Here is a 21,270-nt window from a genome sequence, read left to right as displayed (position 1 = left end):
TCCTGACCTGCATACAGGTTTCTCAAGAGGCAGGTCAGGTGGTCTGGTATTCCCATCTCCTTCAGAATTTTCCACAGTTTAAAGGCTTTGGCATAGTCAATAAAGCAGAAATAGATGTTTTTCTGAAACTATCTTGCTTTTTCGATGATCCAGCACATGTTGGTGATTTGATCTCTGGTTCCTCTGCCTTTTCTAAAACCAGCTTGAACATCTGGAAGTTCATGGTTCACAAATTGCTGAAGCCTGGCTTGGAGAATTTTGAGCATTATTTTACTAGCATGTGAGATGAGTGCAATTGTGCAGTAGTTAGAACATTCTTTGACATTGCCTTTCTTTGGGATTGGAATGAAAAGCGACCTTTTCCAGTCCTGTGGCCACTGCTGAGTTTTCCAAATTTGCTGGCATATTGAGTGCAGCACTTTCACAGCATCATCTTTTAGGATTTGAAATAGCTCAACAGGAATTCCATCACCTCCACTAGCTTTGTTTGTAGTGATGCTTTCTAAGGCCCATTTGACTTCACAGTCCAGGATGTCTGGCTTTAGGTGAGTGTGAGTGATTCCACCATCATGATTATCTGGGTTGTGAAGGTCTTTTTTGTACAGCTCTTCTGTGTATTCCTGCCACCTCTTCTTAATATCTTCTGCTTCTGTTAGGTCCATACCATTTCTGTCCTTTATCAAGCCCATCTTTGCACGAAATGTTCCCTTGATATCTCTAATTGTCTTGAAGAGATCTCTAGTCTTTCCCATTCTATTGTTTTCCTCTATTTCTTTGCACTGATTGCTGAGGAAGGCTTTCTTATCTCTCCTTGCTATTCTTTGGAACTCTGCATTCAAATGGGAATATCTTTCCTTTTCTTTGTTTTTCACTTCTCTTCTTTTCAGAGCTATTTGTAAGGCCTCCTTAGACAGCCATTTTGCTTTTTTACATTTCTTTTTCTTGTGAATGGTCTTGATTCCTGTCTCCTGTGCAATGTCACAAACCTCCATCCATAGTTCATCAGGCACTCTGTCTATCAGATCTAGTCCCTTAAATCTATTTCTCACTTCTACTGTATAATCATAAGGGATTTGATTTAGGTCATACCTGAATGGTCTAGTGGTTTTCCCTACTTTCTTCAATTTAAGTCTGAATTTGGCAATAAGGAGTTCATGATCTGAGCCACAGTCAGCTCCCAGTCTTGTTTTTGCTGACTGTATAGAGCTTCTTTGCCAGGGTCCAGCCCCGTGGATCCAGGGTAATTCGAAGGGGAGACGGAGTTGGCATCCTAGGAAAAAGCTATTTAATTAGAAATATAAAGAGAGATTAGAAAAGGATAGTATAGTAGGAAATATTAGTGGAGAAAAAGGCTGAATAACTTGGTTTACGTGGAAAACCAATAAAACTCCAAGACAAGGAATTTGCACCATCTATGCAGGCCACCGGTGCCTGCTTGAATAGCAGAGGGTGCCCTGCCTTGGGCTCCCTCTTGCGTGGGTCTTAGAAGCCAGGGCAAGTAAATAGACATGGCGAGCCTCCATGCTCCAGATGGGAATTCAGCCAGAAAAATGGAGAACAAGCAAGAACGACATGGGGGAATCAGTCTTTCCAGAAACTGATCCGTTTTCTTTATTTTCATGTTTGCTTATATACTTTTTGTTACACATAGAGATAGAACACAGAGTCACGTGGGGTCAGCAGACCTGACCCTTGTCAAAATCAGGTGCTTCATATAAATGTATACAAAGGTCTTAGGGGTTTTACATCATCTTCTGGCCATGAGGCCTGCTGACATTTTATGGCCATTTCTGATAACGGTCAGTCAACCAGAAAACTTATTTTTTCCAGGGGTGATTTTTTCTTAAACCAGGCACCACCCTCTGAAGGTACCAGATAAAGTTGCATTCCTATAGGGTGAGGGTGCAGGGGGTTATAATCAAGAAAGGAATTTACTTAGCCTAAGATTTAACATGATTAATATCAAAGGTTAATACTTATTTCTCTTATATGCTAGTTATATTCATTAATGTGTATAAGGGCAAGGAATGTGGAGACTTAGCAGCAAATATTGGCCCAACAAATGAAAACCCTTCACCAGTATAATTTCTAACCAACCCACTATACTAATAATTTCTAACTTCTCAAAAGAATCTGTATTTAGAAAGTTTAAAGCATCTCGTGCCTCTCACGGTTGGAAGGCTGTAAACAATCACATGTGGCTGGACGAACCTGCTCAGGCAGGCTAGAGAACCTTCAGAGGAGTTTGTAAGTTGAACACTCTGTCACACCCAGGAATTTTTGACTGAAGCTGCAAGTTAACTCCTTCTCTGAGAGAGGTGGTGGGGGACAGCCCCCTGTAAATTCATAGGTATAGGTGAGAGCATAAAACAGTAAAGTAGGCAGACTCTGGTTTTGGGGGTAGATGCTCGGGAACAGGGGGTCTCCTGAGGCTCGATCCCACCTTTGCATATGCCAAGCCTCCTTCCTCATGACCTTTGCCATGGGTGGAGTTCCTCACACTGGCTCCTGGCATCTCCCCCTTTTTTATTTCTTGAAGCAGTCAGATGCAGCTCAGTCACGAGCTTCTGAATGTTCTGCTGAAGAATCCTGACAATACAAGGAAGAATGATTATAAGAAGTAAAATTAGAGCACCAACAGCAGAACGTTTTTCCAGAAATAAAGTTAGAGAAGGTATGGAAAAAGTCGTTAGCAGCTCCAGAGGCAGTAAAATCCAATAGAATATAATCAATCTGATTTCAGTGTTGACCATCGGTGATGCCCATGTGTAGAGTCTTCTCTTGTGTTGTTGGAAGAGGATGTTTGCTATGACTAGTGCATTCTCTTGGCAGAACTCTATTAGCCTTTGCCCTGCTTCATTCTGTACTCCTAGGCCAGATTTGCCTGTTACTCCAAGTGTTTCTTGACTTCCTACTTTTGCATTCCAGTCCCCTAGAATGAAAAGGACATCTTTTGGGGGGTGTTAGTTCTAGAAGGTCTTGTAGGTCTTCATAGAACCATTCAACTTCAGGTTCTTCAGCATTACCTGTGGGAGCATAGACTTGGATTACCATGATATTGAATGGTTTGCCTTGGAAACGAACAGAGGTCATTCTGTTGTTTTTGAGATTGCATCCAAGTACTACATTTTGGACTTTTTTGTTGAAAGCCATTTTGGTGGCTACTCCATTTCTTCTAAGGGATTCCTGCCCATGGTAGTAGATACAATGGTTATCTGAGTTAAATTCACCCATTCCAGTCCATCTTAGTTCACTGATTCCTAGAATGTCGATGTTCACTCTTGCCATCTCCTGTTTGACCACTTCCAATTTGTCTTGATTCATGGACCTAACATTCCAGGTTCCTATGCAATATCGCTCTTACAGCATTGAACCTTGCTTCTATCACCAGTCCCATCCACAACTGAGTGTTGTTTTTGCTTTGGCTCCATTCCTTCATTCTTTCTGGAGTTATTTCTCTACTGATCTCCAGTAGCACATTGGGCACCTACTGACCTGGGGAGTTCATCTTTCAGTGTCCTATCTTTTCATACTTTTCATGGGACTCTCAGGGCAAGAATACTGAAGTGGTTTGCCATTCCCTTCTCCAGTGGACCACATTCTGTCAGACCTCTCCACCATGACCCATCCATCTGGGATGGCCCCACACGGCATAGCTTAGTTTCAATGAGTTAGACAAGGCTGTGGTCCATGTGATCAGATTGGCTAGTTGTCTGTGATTGTGGTTTCAGTCTGTGTGCCCTCTGAAGCTCTCTGTCAGCTCCTACCATCTTACTTGGGTTTCTCTTACTTTGGACATGGGTGATCTCTTCACGGCTGCTCCAGCAAAGTGCAGCCACTGCTCCTTACCTTGCACGTTGAATATCTCTTCTCGGCCACCACCCCTGACCTTGTACATGGGGTAGCTCCTCTCAGCCACCACCCCTGACCTTGGACATGGGGTAGTTCCTCTCGGCTGCTCCTGTGTTGGTGCAGCCACTGCTTCGGTGCACAATGGAATATTACTCAGCCATAAAAAAAGAAATAATGCCCTTTGCGAACATGGATGCAGAAACATGCATGTAGAAATTATCACACTAAGTGAAGTCAGAAACATAAAGATTAATACCATATGATATCACTTATATGTGGAATCTAAAGTATGACAGAAATGAACCTATCTATGAAACAGAAACAGAATCATGGACGTAGAGAATAGACTGGTGGTTGCCAAGGCGGGGGTGGGTAGAAGGATGGATTGGGAGTTTGGGATTAACAAATGCAAACTTCTGATTCATATAGAATGGGTATCCATATAGACTGGATAAACAACAAGGTCCTATTGTATAGTACAGGGAACTACACTCAGTACCTTGTGATAAACCATAATGGAAAAGAATATGTAAAAGAGAATATGTATATGCACATATATATATATGTTGGTATGTATGAATCATGCAGAATCATTTTGTAGTACAACAGTAATTAACACAACATTGTAAATCAGCTATACTTCAATTTAAATGTTTTTTTAACTTTTTAAAAAGACAGAAAAAAAGAAAGCAGTAATGTTCTATTTTCAAGAGTGCTGCTGTAATTTAAACACCAAAACTTGATTTCCACAGAACCTATCCTTCACTGGAAACTTGGCACTGTGATGAACAAAAGAACAATCCAGCAATTATATCCACATGTGGTAGATCTCAAAACGACAAAGTGTCCCTGTGCCAATGATGTGGCATTACTTGGCTTCGTTATGAACACAACACTTAATGGTAAGTTTGTGACTTTATTCAGAATTGGGGATGGCATTTTGTATTATATGACAGTTATGTTTAGTTGGCAGTACAAGTTAAACATGCAGGCATAATGGAGTGAAAATGTTTCCTAAAAATACCTAAGAACTTTGTCATTTTCCCTTGTCTGCTTGCTAGTGTGATAAACTTTTTTCTCTGTGACATTTTGCCATGTTACTACTAACTTTAATGTCTCTCCAAATTTCCTTGATACTCTGGTGATTTATGTTTGGAAATACCTACTGCTTCTGTACAGCAAAGGATAAAAAGGTTTATCAGAAAGTGAAGTCACTCAGTCGTGTCTGACTCTTTGCGACACCATGGACTGTAGACTACGAGGATCCTCCATCCATGGAATTTTCCAGGCAAGAGTACTGGAGTGGGTTGCCATTTCCTTCTCCAGGATATCTTCCCAACCCAGGGATCGAACCCAAGTCTCCCTCATTGCAGGCCGATGCTGAAAGGTAGTTGCTGAACCACAAAAATATGCCGGGATTATTGGCCTCTGGAGAAGAATTCAATCTGGGGCCAGAGATGAATGAGGCTTGATCGCTCAGAGTTTTTGTGTAATAAAAGTTTTATTAAAGTATAAAGGAAATACAGAAAGCTTCTGACATAGGCATCAGAAGAGGGCAGAAAGAGCACCCCCTTGCAAGTGTTAGCAGCGGAGTTATATACTCTCCAATGAATCAAAAGAATGTCTGAAGGTTGTAAAGACCTCACCAGACCTACTCCCATAATTTACATTTTAAGATAACAGGATTAGCCAGAAGGTTTAATCTAGAGACTGCCCTCAGACAGGATACATTATTGTTATATAATCCTAAGGAATGTGAGGGGGGAAAAAAAGTCTGTCCTTTCTTCTTCCCTGAGAGTTCCAGACCCCTCTCTCCTTGGGGACCCCTAGACTTCTTATCAACCTGCCTAGGAAATGACTCTCTCAATGCTTTACCGTCTGAGCCACCAGGGAAGCCCCACTTGATACTCTGTCCTCCATTAATATGTTCTTTCTTCCCAGGGATAATTCATTGCAGTTCTAATCCATCTTCTATTCCTGCCACACGTAAATATGTAAAGTTGTTCTGAGGTATCACATTATTTTGTTATGTGTTTTTCTATTATTATTATAATTAATAGCATCCTACACTTTTCAATTACTAATCGTCTTATTCTAGATTGTTTTTCGTAGGTCACTGATGACTTCAGTGACCCCAAATCTGATATTTCCAAAGGAAAAAAAATAAGTAAAAGAACTAAATGATAGGAAACAAATTTTATTACCCATAGATTATATGTGTATCTATATAAAAATCAAAAGAATCAACAGACAAACTATCAGAACAAGTATGGGAATGCTATGGAATTGACAAACATATCAGTATATAAAAACCACTCCACTAAAGACTGATTAAAAGATTATAAATTTAAAAACCCTATTCAGAAAGTAATAGGGACCTATAAATAAACCAAAAAAGACTTGCAAGGCTTGTGTAGAAATTATAAAATTTTAATGAAGGCTATAAAAAGAGACTAAAAATGATTTTATGTAAAAATGTTAGTTCTCTCCAAATTTATCAATCAATTCAATACAAATCCAAGAAAAATTACAGCTGTACTTTTGTGTATATGGAAATTGATAAGCCAATACCAAAATTCATGTGGGAGACTAAAGCAACATGACTAACAAACATGATTTTAAAGAATAAAACAGCATAATAGGTTGCCCTACCATGATAAAATAATAGATTCAAGTAATATACACTGGTATAGGGATATATAGATAGCCTTGCCCCAAATTTCTTTGAATTCCAATGACTTGCAGTCTTTTAATTATCCTAGCTCCAGCCTGCTTGTGCAGAATTAGTTCAGTAAGAAACTGTCTCATTTTCCTCTCTCTCAACCAGATGGAAACTCAGCTCCTTTTCTAGCTTTGTTCCGTGGATGCAAGGCCAGGGTCCCCTCCTCTTTTCTCTGTCCAAACCTGCCATACTTTTGTGAGACAAAGGAGAGGAGCCAGTCTCTGCATCCTGCCACACCCCCAAGAATCATAGGAGAGAAGGCAAGTCTCAGTTCCTCAGGGTATCACTCACTCGATCACTTCAACATCTCAAGAAAAGAAACTTTTGGAAACCTGTTTTTAGATGAACCCACTTTTTCCCTCAGCTGGCCACTGGTGTGCTGAAGCAGAAAATAAATTCCCACAGTATCAGGCTGCCACTGATCATTCCTTTGTGAGGCTTTGGTTCATCTGCCCTCCCCACACCAATGAAGCTTCATCCCAAATGGAGTCAATGGTGAGAACAGGAATCCAGGAGCCTCATATGGTCCATATGTTCCAGTCTGGAATTATTACCCATCTTCCTCCTCTATGACACTCCTAATACATCCATCATGCCTCTCACCCCAATTTTATGTCACCACAGAAACCCAAGCCTCCAGGTCACTTTCGGTTACTTTATACCATATACTATTCTGAATTTCCTTTAATTTCACCCAAACAACATTCAGAAAACTAATACTGTGGTATCTGGTCCCATCACTTCATGGCGAATAGATGGGGAAACAAAGAAACAGTGACAGACTTTATTCTGGGGGGCTCCAAATCACTGAAGATGGTGACTGCAGCCGTGAAATTAAAAAGATGTTATGATCAACAAAGACAGCATATTAAAGAGCAGAGATATTACTTTGCCAACAAAGGTCTGTCTAGTGAAAGTTATGGTTTTTCTAGTAGTCATGTATGGATGTAAGAGTTGGACTATAAAGATAGCTGAGAGCTGAAGAATTGATGCTTTTGAACTGTGGTGTTGGAGAAGACTCTTGAGAGTCCCTTGGATTGCAAGGAGATCCACCAATCTCCTTAGGATCCAGTCAATCCTAAAGGAAATCAGTCCTGAATATTCATTGGAAGGACTGATGCTAAAGCTGAAGCTTCAATACTTTGGCCACCTGATGCAAAGAACTGACTCATTAGAAAAGTCCCTGATGCTGGGAAAGATTGAAGGCAGGAGGAGAAGGGGACAACAGAGGATGTGATAGTTGGATGGCATCACTGACTCAATGAACATGAGTTTGAGTAAACTCCAGAAGCTGGCGATGGACAGGGAGACCTGGTGTGCTGCAGTCCATGGGATTGCAAAGAGTTGGACACAACTGAGCAACTGAACTGAACTGAAACATAGGTCCATCTCCATTCTCCCAAATCCATTCATTGGAATATGTGGTCTGTTATCAGTAAATTCCCCCATACTACTAATCTTTTCTCTGAATGGTCCCCTCAATTGCTGTAAAGAGTAATCTGGCCAATCCCAGATATCATTCTTTTCTCTGCAGCCGTCTCACATGTTTGAGTCTCAAGGAGTCATTGTCCTCATTCCTTAAGGGCTACTTCTTAATAATTAACTCCTGTCTTCTCCTTGAAAATGTTCAGTCCCTTTGTAGTCAGACTTTACTCCCTCTAACTCTTCTTGGCTGCCAGTGTATGACAACCTTCCCATCACTCACTTTCATTGATGAGTTTAGCATCTGGACCCCTACCTTTCTCCCCACCTTATTTTTGTTACTATTTTTGGTGATTTCACCACCCATATGGACCAATGCTTTCAAGGCCTGTTCTTCCCCAGTGATCATTCCCCCGTCTTACTTCTGCGGTCATTTTCTTGACCTTGTTGTCTCTGATATTGTTACTGCCTCCAAAATCTCCACTACAATCATCTCATGCTCTGCGCACTACCTTCTATACTTTCATCTTACCCTAGTATTCACAGTCTGACGTTTGGATTTCTTGGAGACAATACGTTTTCTCCGCCACGTTTTTTTCACTACACAGCATACTTACTTTTTCACCATAATTTTGTCTCTCTTTATAAATACTTCTGTAACTTCTTTGCCCTTCTCTTTCTTTCTTGCCTGCATAATCCGACCTGTCATTAAAACCATCTCTACTCCATTGGCAGAGCAGAATATTACTAGACAAAAGTTGCACACCAGTCTCTTTAAAATTTTACCAGCTGGTCTCAGCATAAATTCATGATTTCAAGTCTCAAGTAGGTACTCAGAATGATCCAGAAATCCCACCTCTCTTCCTTGGGATGTTTATTTTCCCATTCTGCAGAGTGACCTGGTCACACCTCTTCCCACTCCTCAAGTGCTGTGCCTCACCTCCTTTCCCTTTCTGCTCTCAGCTGTGCTTTTAATACTTGATGTACACTCATTATCAGAGAAATGCAAATCAAAACCACAATGAGGTACCATTTCACACCCATCAGAATGGCTACGATCCAAAAGTCTGCAAGCAATAAATGCTGGAGAGGGTGTGGAGAAAAGGGAGCCCTCTTACACTGTTGGTGGGAATGCAAACTAGTACAGTCACTATGGAGAACAGTGTGGAGATTCCTTAAAAAACTGGAAATAGAACTGCCTTATGACCCAGCAATCCCGCTGCTGGGCATACACACTGAGAAAACCAGAACTGAAAGAGACACGTGTACCCCAATGTTCATCGCAGCACTGTTTATAATAGGCAGGACATGGAAGCAACCTAGATGTCCATCAGCAGATGAATGGATAAGAAAGCTGTGGTACATATACACAATGGAGTATCACTCAGCCATTAAAAGGAATACATTTGAACCCATTCTAATGAGGTGGATGAAACTGGAACTGATTATACAGAGTGAAGTAAGCCAGAAAGAAAACACCAATACAGTATACTAATGCATATACATGGAATTTAGAAAGATGGTAATGATAACCCTGTATGCCAGACAACAAAAGAGACACAGATGTATAGAACAGTCTTTTGGACTCTGTGGGAGAGGGCGAGGGTGGGATGATTTGGGAGAATGGCATTGAAACATGTATAATATCAGATATGAAACGAATAGCCAGTCCAGGTTCAATGCATGATACTGGATGCTTGGGACTGGTGCACTGAGACGACCTAGAGGGATGGTACGGGGAGGGAGGAGGGAGGAGGGTTCAGGATAGGGAACACGTGTATACCTGTGGTGGATTCATGTTGATGTGTGGCAAAACCAATACAATATTGTAAAGTAATTAACCTCCAATTAAAATAAATAAATTTATTTTTAAAAAATATTTGATGTAGAAGATCAAGACTGATCACAAGGCATTCCATCATCGCTTCTTCACTCACCTGTCACCTTACCTGCCTTAGGACTTGCATGCTTTGCCTTCTTGCCTGTTGCATTGTGAGAAATCTCTCTGCTGTGCCTAAGGCTGCCCATCACCCCTTGTGTCCTGCATCCTATTCTCTCCAATCACCTGGAGAACCTTACTCCTGCGTCTATCCTGCAGTTCTCACCTTTCTCTCATGTATCATCACTCTGTCCCTCCTCAGTGGATTAGATGCATTAGTATACAAACATACCCTAATATCCTCCATCTTAGCCGAAATCTTCATTTATCTCACTTTACCACCATCCCTCATTCCTCTGTTCCCCTTCAAACAAAATGATTGGGAAAATTTATTGTAGATGGCATTACATTTTCCACCTTCCTATTTTATCTTCAGTTCAGTTCAGTCGCTCAGTCGTGCCCGACTCTTTGTGACCCCATGAATCACAGCATGCCAGGCCTCCCTGTCCATCACCAACTCCCAGAGTTCACTCAAACTCATGTCCATCGAGTCAGTGATGCCATCCAGCCATCTCATCCTCTGTCGTCCCCTTCTCCTCCTGCCCCCAGTCCCTCCCAGTGTCAGGGTCTTTTCCAATGAGTCAACTCTTCACATGAGGTGGCCCAAGTATTGGAGTTTCAGCTTCAGCATTAGTCCTTCCAATGAATGTTCAGGACTGATTTCCTTTAGGATGGACTGGTTGGACCTCCTTGCAGTCTAAGGGACTCTCAAGAGTCTTCTCCAACACCACAGTTCAAAAGCATCAATTCTTCGGTGCTCAGCTTACTTCACAGTCCAACTCTCACATCCATACATGACCACTGGAAAAACCATAGTCTTGACTAGACGGATCTTTGTTGGCAAAGTAATATCTCTGCTTTTCAATATGCTATCTAGGTTAGTCATAACTTTCCTTCCAAGGAGTAAGCGTCTTTTAATTTCATGGCTGCAATCACCATCTGCAGTGATTTTGGAGCCCCCTAAAATAAAGTCAGTCACTGTTTCCACTGTTTCCCCATCTATTTGCCATGAAGTGATGGGACCAGATGCCATGATCTTCGTTTTCTGAATGCTGAGCTTTGAGCCAACTTTTTCACTCTCCTCTTTCACTTTCATCAAGAGACTTTTTAGTTCCTCTTCAGTTTCTTCCATAATGGTGGTGTTATCTGCATATCTGAGGTTTTATCTTCATTACCCTGCAAATCAGATTGTTCCTACCATTGTTCTGAAACAATTCATTCTAAGGTCACCCATGATCTCCGTGTTGTCAGTTCCAACAGTCAATTCGTTATCCTCATTCTACTCTCCCTCCCAGGAGAATTTGACACAGTTAACTAATTTACTTCTCAACAGAACACTTTATTCTTTTGGCTTCCTTACACCACCTATAGTTACATTTATCTTACCTCATTGGTCTATCCTTAGTTTTCTAAACCGGCTCATTTGTTGTGACCCCTAACATGTCAATGAAATAAGGCTTTGTCCTCAACTCTACCAGATCCTCTCCGAGAAATGTAATCTAGTCCTTTGGTAATAATGCCACCTTCAGGCTGATGATCCCTGAATTTGTATTTCTGGTGCTGACCACTTCCTTGAGACCAAACTCCCACACTTAATTGTCTGTTTTATACTTCCTATTGGTATCTAATGAGCATCTCTGATATAACAAAGCTAAGCCAAAATTCTTGATTCATCTCCCTTTAAAATCTGTTCCTCTCTAGTACTTTTCATCCTAATGTATATCCAATTACTCAAATATAAAATTTAGCACTGACTTTTGACTATTCTTACTCTGATGACTTTCCAGGATGAGGCCACATCCAGTGTCTATCCTCAGCGTGACCACTTCTCTCCCCTGGTAAAATCTTAGGCCAAGATAACAATGGTTTTCCATGAGACTAATTCACAGCCTCTCAAGCGGTCTCCCTGTTTCTAACCCTAGTACAACCCACGATCCAAACAGTCACCACAATGATCTCAAGTGTAAAACAAATCACACTACTTTCTGGCTTCAAACATTCCAGTGGCTTCCCTTTGCCCATTAGAATAAAATCCAAAATCATTGCAATGGTCTACATCAGCTTCTGTAACCCTGAGATACAATTATGGCCAGTTTGTCACAGAGAATAGCCTGTAACTTAATTTCAGTATAAAATATCAACCAGAATAAGCTTTTATTTTACTACTTACCTCTCTATTAAATATTTCTAGACTTTGCCAGAGTCTGGTCATGTGATATGCTTAGCTTTTGCCTTAGAAAAGCAAAGCTTGCCTTTAGCTTTCCTCTTTCTGGAAAAAGTGGATGATGATAGCATTTTCTTCCATATCTTTCCCTACACAGAAAATATCTAGGAGTTAAAACACACACGTCAGAATCTGAGTGATGCTGCATTCATCTTTTAGAAACAAAGCATATGCATTAGATTATCAACTCTCTTCAGGCTCCTTCTACCACCTGCATAGTTATATGCGTGTTGACTAGATTTCATATTAATGTTCCACATTTAAAACACAAAAGATGCTTAACATTCCTTCTATGGCCAAGGAAAGGTAAGATCAAGGAACAAAGTGGTTTCGGTATTTGCAACATGTTCAGTCTCTTTTTAATAAGTTCTCAAAGTTTGAATGAAGTAAAGTGTTAGTTGCTCAGTCATGTCTGACTCTTTGCAACCCTGTGCCCTGCAGCCCACCATGCTCCTTTGTCCATGGAATTCTCCAGGCAAGAATACTAGTGAAAGTGAAAGTCACTCAATCATGTCTGACTCTTTGCGATCCCATGGGCTGTACAGTAGATGGAATTCTCCAGGCCACAATACTGGAGTGGGTAGCCTTTCCCTTTTCTCTAAGGGAAAGAATACTAGAGTAGGTAGCCATTCCCTTCTCCAGGGGATCTTCCCAACCCAGTGACTGAACCAGGGTTTCCTGCATTACAGGCAGATTCTTTACCATCTGAGCCACAAATAGATTCCCTTATTAACAATTTATTCTATTTTAAAAATCACAATAAAGCAAATCACTTTCAAAAAATAAAGTAAATCAAACACAACTTCTTCCCTCTTGGGTTTTGCATTTTAATGTTTTTTTTCTGGAATTTTTGTATTGTTCACTATAATTGTATTCTTGAAATAGGGACATATTTTTGCTTGGAAGGATATTATCAGGAAGGAAAATTTCTTTCTGTATCCTCATATATTATGACTGGGGGCCTCCCAACTAACGAAGACATTAGCAGGAGAAAAGGCATGTACTTTTATTAATATTTATAATCATGGGAGTTCCCAGAAGAGAAATGAAACTCAGAGAACTAGTTAAACTTGGAGGCTTATATACCATCTTAACAAAGGAAAGGAGTCTAGACCTCAAGGGACAAGAAATTGTGACGTGATGAGGAAATTTGTGGGTGGACTCATGGAAGATAAGACTTATTTTATAGAAGTCTGTTTATTCAGACTCATTTTGGAATCATCTCCCTGTCTCTGGTGAGAAGATTGCTCTCTTCTCTTCCTGGTCTTAGGGACTTCCCTCATAGCTCAGTTGGTAAAGAATCTGCCTGCAATGCAGGAGATCCCGGTTTGATCCCTGGGTTGGGAAGATCCATTGGAGAAGGGATAGGCTACCCACTCCAGTATTCTTGGGCTTGCTTCCCTTTTGGCTCAGCTGGTAAAGAATCCACCTGCAGTGTGGGAGACCTGGGTTCAATGCCTGTGTTGGGAAGATCCCCTTGAGAAGAATACTACCCACTCCAGTATTCTGGCTTGGAGAATTCCATGGACTATATATTCCATGGTGTCAAGAGTCAGAAACAACTGAGCGACTTTCACTTTCACTTCCTGATACAGGTGAAGTGGTTAGAAAATGCCCTGCTTTTTAGCAGGAAAAGGGAGGCAGAGAACTCTTCCTGCATTTCTTGATTCTCAGCTGCCTCCAGCTCAAAACTCTGATGCCAAAGTGGCATATTTTAGGGATGACGTATTCTGATCTCCTTCAATATAAAACAAAATCCTTAATAATTTGATGGCTGGCTAAACTCCTGTGGTACAACTCAAGTTACTTTATCTTTCCAATGCTTGGGGAAGTGACACTCAAACTTCACTTTGTGGGGTTGGGGCAAGGGTAGAGCATAGGTTGGAAGGTGGGGCAGGTGCCGGCTCTCCATCCTAAAACCTTAGTACCTTTGGAGTCAGTTACTCGCTTTGCAGTTATCTTGCCTTAATATCCCTTTTCTCTCATGATAGGTGTTTACATAGGCCTCAGCTTTTCTGGATTTTGGGATTATGATGATACCCAATGGTATAACCTGACAAATATGGTCTATTCCCAAGTTGGAGAAGGTAATTCCTCTAACAGCGACTTCATCTTTGACATTTTCCTTTGCATCAACATTTGATGAATATTTATGAAATGTCTTTGCTTTGCTGAAAACATCACTTTTCCCTTATCTTTTAACCCATTATATGATTTCTTCCTTTAGAACACAAACAGCTCTCAGTGGTGGATATGGTTTTAACAAATCATTTTTTAGTTATCCTCACCTCTTTGGGTCTTTTTATAAGTAGAGATCTTCGTTATCCATCATCCTCTGTCTTAATGGTAAGTGAATTGCCTCATGCGAAGAGTTGACTCATTGGAAAAGACTCTGATGCTGGGAGGGGTTGGGGGCAGGAGGAAAAGGGGACAACAGAGGATGAGATGGCTAGATGGCTTCACGGACTCAATGGACGTGAGTTTGAGTGAACTCCGGGAGTTGGTGATGGACAGGGAGGCTTGGCGTGCTGCAATTCATGGGGTCACAAAGAGTCTGACACAACTGAGAGACTGAACTGAACTGAATTGCTCTGTAACTAGAAGTTAACCTTAAATATCTTATGTGATATAAAGTAGAAATATTGGATACTTGAGTTACATGTGATATATCTTAAAATTGAAATGTAAAAGCATAATATCATGACTTTTTCCTTTGCCTTATAGTGTTGAATATATCATTTAGAAATGGCTAGTTTTGTTGCTATACAAATTTATGGGAAGTTTCAAATACATACATGTAGAAAACACATGTGTAATTTACACTGCTATGTTTTATCATGCCTTCTGATTGCAAGCAAAATTTAAATTCCTTCTTTTCTTTCTTCTAGCTTTCAAGGGTAGACTTCTGCGGTTTCGAAAGGGTAAGATGCTTTCAATTTCCAAGGGTTTGTTAGAAGATATTCATTTCCTTGGTGACATAAGTGATGAGGTGCAAGACAAGAATTCATGATATAGATGATACCTGACACTACAATATTATTTACAGTTTGAACTTAAAGATGTGTTTCCACTAACCATTAAACAATGATCTCTTGTTCTGTTTCAAAGGAGGAAATGCCGCTCTTTGTTTTATAGGCAGCCCTTACCCCTTCTTTATATGTTCTGTCCAGGATTGCTGTGGCTGTTCAGTGTGTTCTGCACAAGAGCACCCAGTTGAAAAGATGGGCAGTCCAGTGGTTCGGCAGTGCCGTGGTTAAGACTTCACCTTTCAATTCAGTGGACATGGGTTCAACCCACGGTTGGGGAGCTAAGATCCGACATGCCTCAGGGCCAAAAAAACAAAACATAGAACAGAGGCAATATTGTGACAGATTTAATAAAGACTTTTTAAAAAATGGTCCACATCAAAAAAAAACTTAAAAAAAAACAAAAAAGTAAAGAAAAGATAGAGATGAAATCCGGCTTAACACTGGACTCCTCAGTCTGCCTGCTCCTGACCCTCACGTGAGTCTGTGTCTACAGAGACAAAGGGGCACTCTTTCTAACATGATACAAGCAACCATATAAGCTCTGATTCTGGCTTTTGGGGGTGTGATTTTGTTCCATCAATTATCTCCCCTCTGTTATGAGGTCAGGTTTTGAAATTCAACTAAGTCATTGCCTCATTGCCATCAACATATGAGCACAACAAAATTATGAGTATTTATAGCCTTTTGCCATGTCCCCTCCCATATAGGCCTGTGGGCACAGATGCACATGGGCACACACATGCACACTCACTCACACTGACTAAAGCAAAGAGGCACTTACTTCTCAGGAAGTAAAAGGAACTGACTTCTTGCTTCACTGATTCCAAGAAACGTCAAGCTGAGAACTGGGAAGGTCCAGCAGGCAAAACTGACTTCCATTACAAAGAGCAAGGAGGAGAACTGTCAAGGACAGAATTCCAAACCGAGAAAAACTCTATCACTCAAGAGTGAGGGTGAAGAAAAGAAATGTTCACAGATGAGCCATCAGGAGAGTTTATCATCCAGAGATTCCCGTGAAGAAGTGGGATGCCAGAAATAATGATGGAACTAGAAATGTGAACTCTAAGGGAGGCAGGAAACTCATCTATGCTTTTCACCAGACCTGAGCCCACCCTTCTGTGTTTTTATAACTGCATATATTCCATCCTGTGAACTTAACCAGAGTTTACTTAACCAGTCTCCTATGAGTAGCTACTTGAGTAGTTTTTCTAATCTTTTGCTTTTATATTACAAACAATGCTTCCATTAATAATTTGTATCCAGCAAGTTTGTACATATCTGGCTATATCAGTACAATACATTCTTGGAACTTGGATGGACACATCAAGGAGTAAATGCTTGTACAATATTAAAAGACAATCACAAGTTGCCCTTCATAGACATTTTTACTATTTACAAGGATACTAAAATAAATCCTCTTAAGCTGAAATATTTCAGCAAAAACTCAGGGACTTCTGGTAATGATGAGAGAGAGAAGAATTACAAGCATTCCAAAGATAGTGAGGTCATGTGGCAGGGCAAAATGCAGGGGAAAGTGAATTATTCTCAAAGGTATAGGGATTTACCTTTAGAAAAGGCTTCTTCTATAATGATTGAAGAAAGGACAGTAAGAATGGGATGTGTGTGGCTATCCAGCCAGGAATTTGAAGGAGTTAATACTTGGTGATTTATTAATATCAATAACCTCAGATATGCATATGACACCACCCTTATGGCAGAAAGTGAAAAGAAACTAAAAAGTGAAAGAGGAGAGTGAAAAAGTTGGCTTAAAGCCCAACATTCAGAAAACGAAGATCATGGCATCTGGTCCCATCACTTCATGGGAAATAGATGGGGAAACAGTGGAAACAGTGTCAGACTGTATTTTTGGGGGCTCCAAATCACTGCAGATGGTGATTGCAGCCCTGAAATTAAAAGATGCTTACTCCTTGGAAGGAAAGTTATGACCAACCTAGATAGCATATTCAAAAGCAGAGACATTACTTTGCCAACAAAGGTCTGTCTAGTCAAGGCTATGGTTTTTCCAGTGGTCATGTATGGATGTGAGAGTTGGACTGTGAAGAAACCTGAGTACCAGAGAATTGATGCTTTTGAACTGTGGTGTTGGAGAAGACTCTTGAGAGTCCCTTGGACTGCAAGGAGATCCAACCAGTCCATTCTAAAGGAGATCAGTCCTGGGTGTTCTTTGGAAAGACTGATGCTAAAGCTGAAACTCCAGTACTTTGGCCACCTCATGAGAAGAGTTGACTCATTGGAAAAGACTGATGCTGGGAGGGATTGGGGGCAGAAGGAGAAGGGGATGACAGAGGATGAGATGGCTGTATGGCATCACCGACTCGATGGACATGAGTTTGAGTGAACTCCGGGAGTTGGTGATGGACTGGGAGGCCTGGCGTGCTGCGATTCATGGGATCGCAAAGAGTCGGACACAACTGAGCAACTGAACTGAACTGAACTTATTCATCCATTCAACAGAAGTTTGTTGAGCCAGGCTTGTTTAGACAAAGACATACAAGATAAAGTCCAGACTCTCCTGTAGCTTTCCGTTCTCCTGAAGCAGCTAGACCATGAAAAAGTACACAAACATAAGCAGACTGTGAAGAGTAAAAAGGGCTTATTCAAATTAAAGCAGGAAAAAGAAACAGAGAGTGAAGAGAAGATAACATTGTATTTAAGCCAGGTGATTATAGCAGACCTCTCCAAGGGGGTGAAATTGAAGCAGAAATTCAAATGATTTGAAGAAATGATTTTGCCAAAATATGTCCAGACAGTGGTGCAAAGGCCCTCAAGGGAACTTGACATGAGGCAAAATCTCTCTGCCAAAATCTGGTTAGTGGAAATAGCAGGCATCTGGAGTCACTTCTTTAAGGATAAAATCCAAGCTCTTGAGAGACATAGAAAGCCCTTCATGATCAGAGCCTCTCATGCCTTCCTCAGCCTTGTGGTGCCTGCTCCTCACCCCAAGAGCCCTTTCCAGGCACAGCAAACACACCTTGAAATGAGCCATCATTTCTTACACTTTGAATCAGTTGGACAAGATGTTTCATCTCCTTAGGGTGCATTCCCTCCCCCTCCCTTTCATTTCACTTAGAGCAAGGATCCCCAACCTTTTTGGCACCAGGGACCAGTTTCATGGAAGACAATTTTTCCACAGACTGGAGTGAGGGAGGATGGTTGTAGAAGGATTCAAGCATATTACATTTATTGTGCAATTTATTTCTACTATTATTACATCAACTCCACCACACATCATTAAGCATTAGATCCTGGAGGTTAGGGATCCATGACTCAGAGAGTTCCTACCGCTTCTTCAATCCCCTCTGTGACTACCAAGGGTGCCTTTCCTGTACAGTCTCAATACTGTCACCACTAATGGCTGTCGTTTGTCACCCTATTTTGTCTGTTGAGCCCTCTGACTTGTTTCACCAGATTTTAGGTTTCATGTCAAGAACTACCTTATTTACTGGTGTATGCTAATAAGTTACCACCTTGCCTTGCACATAGGTCATCTCAAATAAATATGTGCAGAATCCATGAGTGAATAAATGAAGACAGACAAGAATCCAGTCTTGTAGGAAGTTAGTAGCCATGCACCATGGAACTTTGAACAGTCATATACCTCTCTGGCCTCAATTTCTTCATTTTAAAATGTTCGTAACATTATCTACCTCTTACAGTTGAAGTGATTAAATAACATTATATAAAAATTTGGCCTGGTTCATGAATCAAAGTAGAAACTTAAACAAACAAACAAGAAACTATATTTTCTCTCCAAACAGATAGTCAGAACCTTTTGAAAGCAAATGACAGAAACCAACTAAATCTGATTTTAGCAAAGGAGATGCAGTTGTTGGCTCATGTGAGCAGGGAATTCAAGGAATGAAGAATCTGGCTTTCAGACATGACTGGATTTTGTGCCTAACAAGTGTCCATCAAACTCTGTCTTCTCAGCATTTGAGTCTACTTTCCTCTACATTAACTTCACTCTCAGTGGATTTGTTCCAATTGTCAGTAAGAACGGCCACCAAGTTTACGTGCAAGCAATTTAGCAATCCCCGCAGGAATAAAGTATCTCTTTTCTGGTACTTCCAAGTCTCAGGGCCGACTCATTACCCTGACTTGGATCGTGTGTTCATTCCTGACCCGTCTTTGTGCCTCTAAATCAGGCCTGAGGCATGAGCTCATCCTTGGAATGAAGTTAGCCTGTTCAGATTAAATTATCCCCAGGGATATTCACTGAAGTATTATCAGTTTTATTCCAGGTTAGGAAAAAAAAAAAAAGGAATCTCAGGACCCAGTAGAGATTCTTTATTAATTGCCCATATATAGTCATGATAATCACAATATTCTAAACAGTAAAGATTTATAATGGAACAGGCTCATTTGATATAATGCCTTAGATTGAAATTCAAATAAATTATTGTCTAGTCCATTTTAAAAGGCTTCTTTGTTTGTTTAGAAGTTTTATTAAGATATAATTCACATAGCATAATATTTACCCACTTTAGTGTACAATTCAGTGGCCTTTAGTATATTCACAGTTGTGCAACCATCACCACAGTCTATTCTAAAAAATTTTAAAGGCTTTTATTGTAGAGATTATGCAGATTTTATTATTGATCTTTAAAAATGTAAGAAGGTTTTCCTTTTGTCTCAACAATAATTTAAGAGTCAGAGTCTTCCTATGTTAACTGAAAAAATTACATAATCTAAAAGTTAAGAGTTATATTTTATTCTGTGGACAAAACTGAGGACATAAGCCCAGGACATAGCCTCTCAGATAGCTCTGAGAGACTGCTCCCAAGAGGGAAAGGGGAACCAGGATATATAAGGAGTTTTTGTAGCAAAGACCAGGTAGTTGGAACATCAAAAGTTTTCTTTAAAGAAAACCATATATCTCAAGGAATTTAGTGCTTTTCTATGCAAGAGTCTGGGCTCCCTGAAATCATTCCTCTGATGTGCACCTCAGCTCTTTGGGACCAGTACCCTGTGCTTTCTCATCCTGAATCTCCTCAGGGTGCATCTTTGGGGGCTGGCTACAGGGACTGAGGGCAAGGCAGCAGGCAGACAGCCCATCTGTCTCCATCCTGAGTTCCCTCGGGGTTCACAGTCGTGGTTATAGTGGTTGTAGTGGCTTGATGGCTGCAAATCCTTTGTTTATTGCAGGCAGGCAACATATTTTTATAGATACCTATAACAGAACCATCTCAAATTCTTGCATATAACTCATATCCAACATGTATAATCTTACCTTCTTGGAAGTTTCTTTCTTATGACCAGTTTTTCAAAACCTGTATTTTTTTCTTATTGCTTTGTGCGGCTGTCAGGCTTCTGGGAAGACTCCTTAAATCTATCTGCAGCTGAAGGAGAATAAAAGATAAGCATATGGCCTGTTTTAACTGTAATGAAAGATCAACAGCTCCTGGGAGCCTCAGATAGACAATTCATAGAGAGAAGGCAATGGCACCCCACTCCAGTACTCTTGCCTGGAAAATCCCATGGATGGAGGGGCCTGGTAGGCTGCAGACCATGGTATCGAGAAGAATCGGACATGACTGAGCGACTTCACTTTCACTTTTCACTCTCATTCATTGGAGAAGGAAATGGCAACCCACTCCAGTGTTCTTACCTGGAGAATCCCAGGGACGGTGGAGCCTGGTGGGCTGCCATCTATGGGGTCGCACAGAGTTGGACACGACTGAAGCAACTTAGCAGCAGCAGCAGCAGCAGCATCTTCATTAACATATGCTAATCAAGCAAAATTTTTTATTCCTTTTTCGTGCGCTGTTCAAAAAGCATATTCTTGTTTACTGCCCTCTATGACCTTTTATTTGTTGGCATACAGTTTTTCTCTTTTTATTTGCCTCACATTCCTGAACTATCTAACTTTTAAATTTTCTGATGTTTTTCTATCTTATATCTTAAGTCTATGTATTGCCTAAATGATACTTTTGTTTATTTATGTAGGTTGACTACATCAAAGGAAAACTGTGGTATAATGAGAGGTGTTTTGCTAACAGAGAACACTTTGAAGGTAAATTTTAATAAACTTTTCTCAACGTAGATAGCACATATAGATTAG

At 40.6% G+C, this 21,270-nt stretch overlaps 1 protein-coding gene across 1 annotated transcript in view; it reads left to right on the top strand.

Annotated features, from left to right (window-relative positions):
* Positions 1–21,270, top strand: part of CATSPERB (cation channel sperm associated auxiliary subunit beta) — a 128,765-nt gene that overhangs the window by 39,224 nt on the left and 68,271 nt on the right. Inside the window, exons 6-10 of the mRNA XM_013973131.2 lie at positions 4,605–4,754; positions 14,151–14,246; positions 14,387–14,505; positions 15,048–15,080; positions 21,156–21,222. Of these exons, the coding sequence (XP_013828585.2) occupies positions 4,605–4,754; positions 14,151–14,246; positions 14,387–14,505; positions 15,048–15,080; positions 21,156–21,222 (465 nt within the window). The remainder of the gene's footprint in view (positions 1–4,604; positions 4,755–14,150; positions 14,247–14,386; positions 14,506–15,047; positions 15,081–21,155; positions 21,223–21,270) is intronic.

This window comes from Capra hircus, chromosome 21 (genome assembly GCF_001704415.2).
Source record: "Capra hircus breed San Clemente chromosome 21, ASM170441v1, whole genome shotgun sequence".
Taxonomy (NCBI): domain Eukaryota; kingdom Metazoa; phylum Chordata; class Mammalia; order Artiodactyla; family Bovidae; genus Capra; species Capra hircus.
The sequence above is the reverse complement of the archived record's forward strand: the minus strand, read 5'-3'. Positions and strand labels throughout refer to the sequence as shown.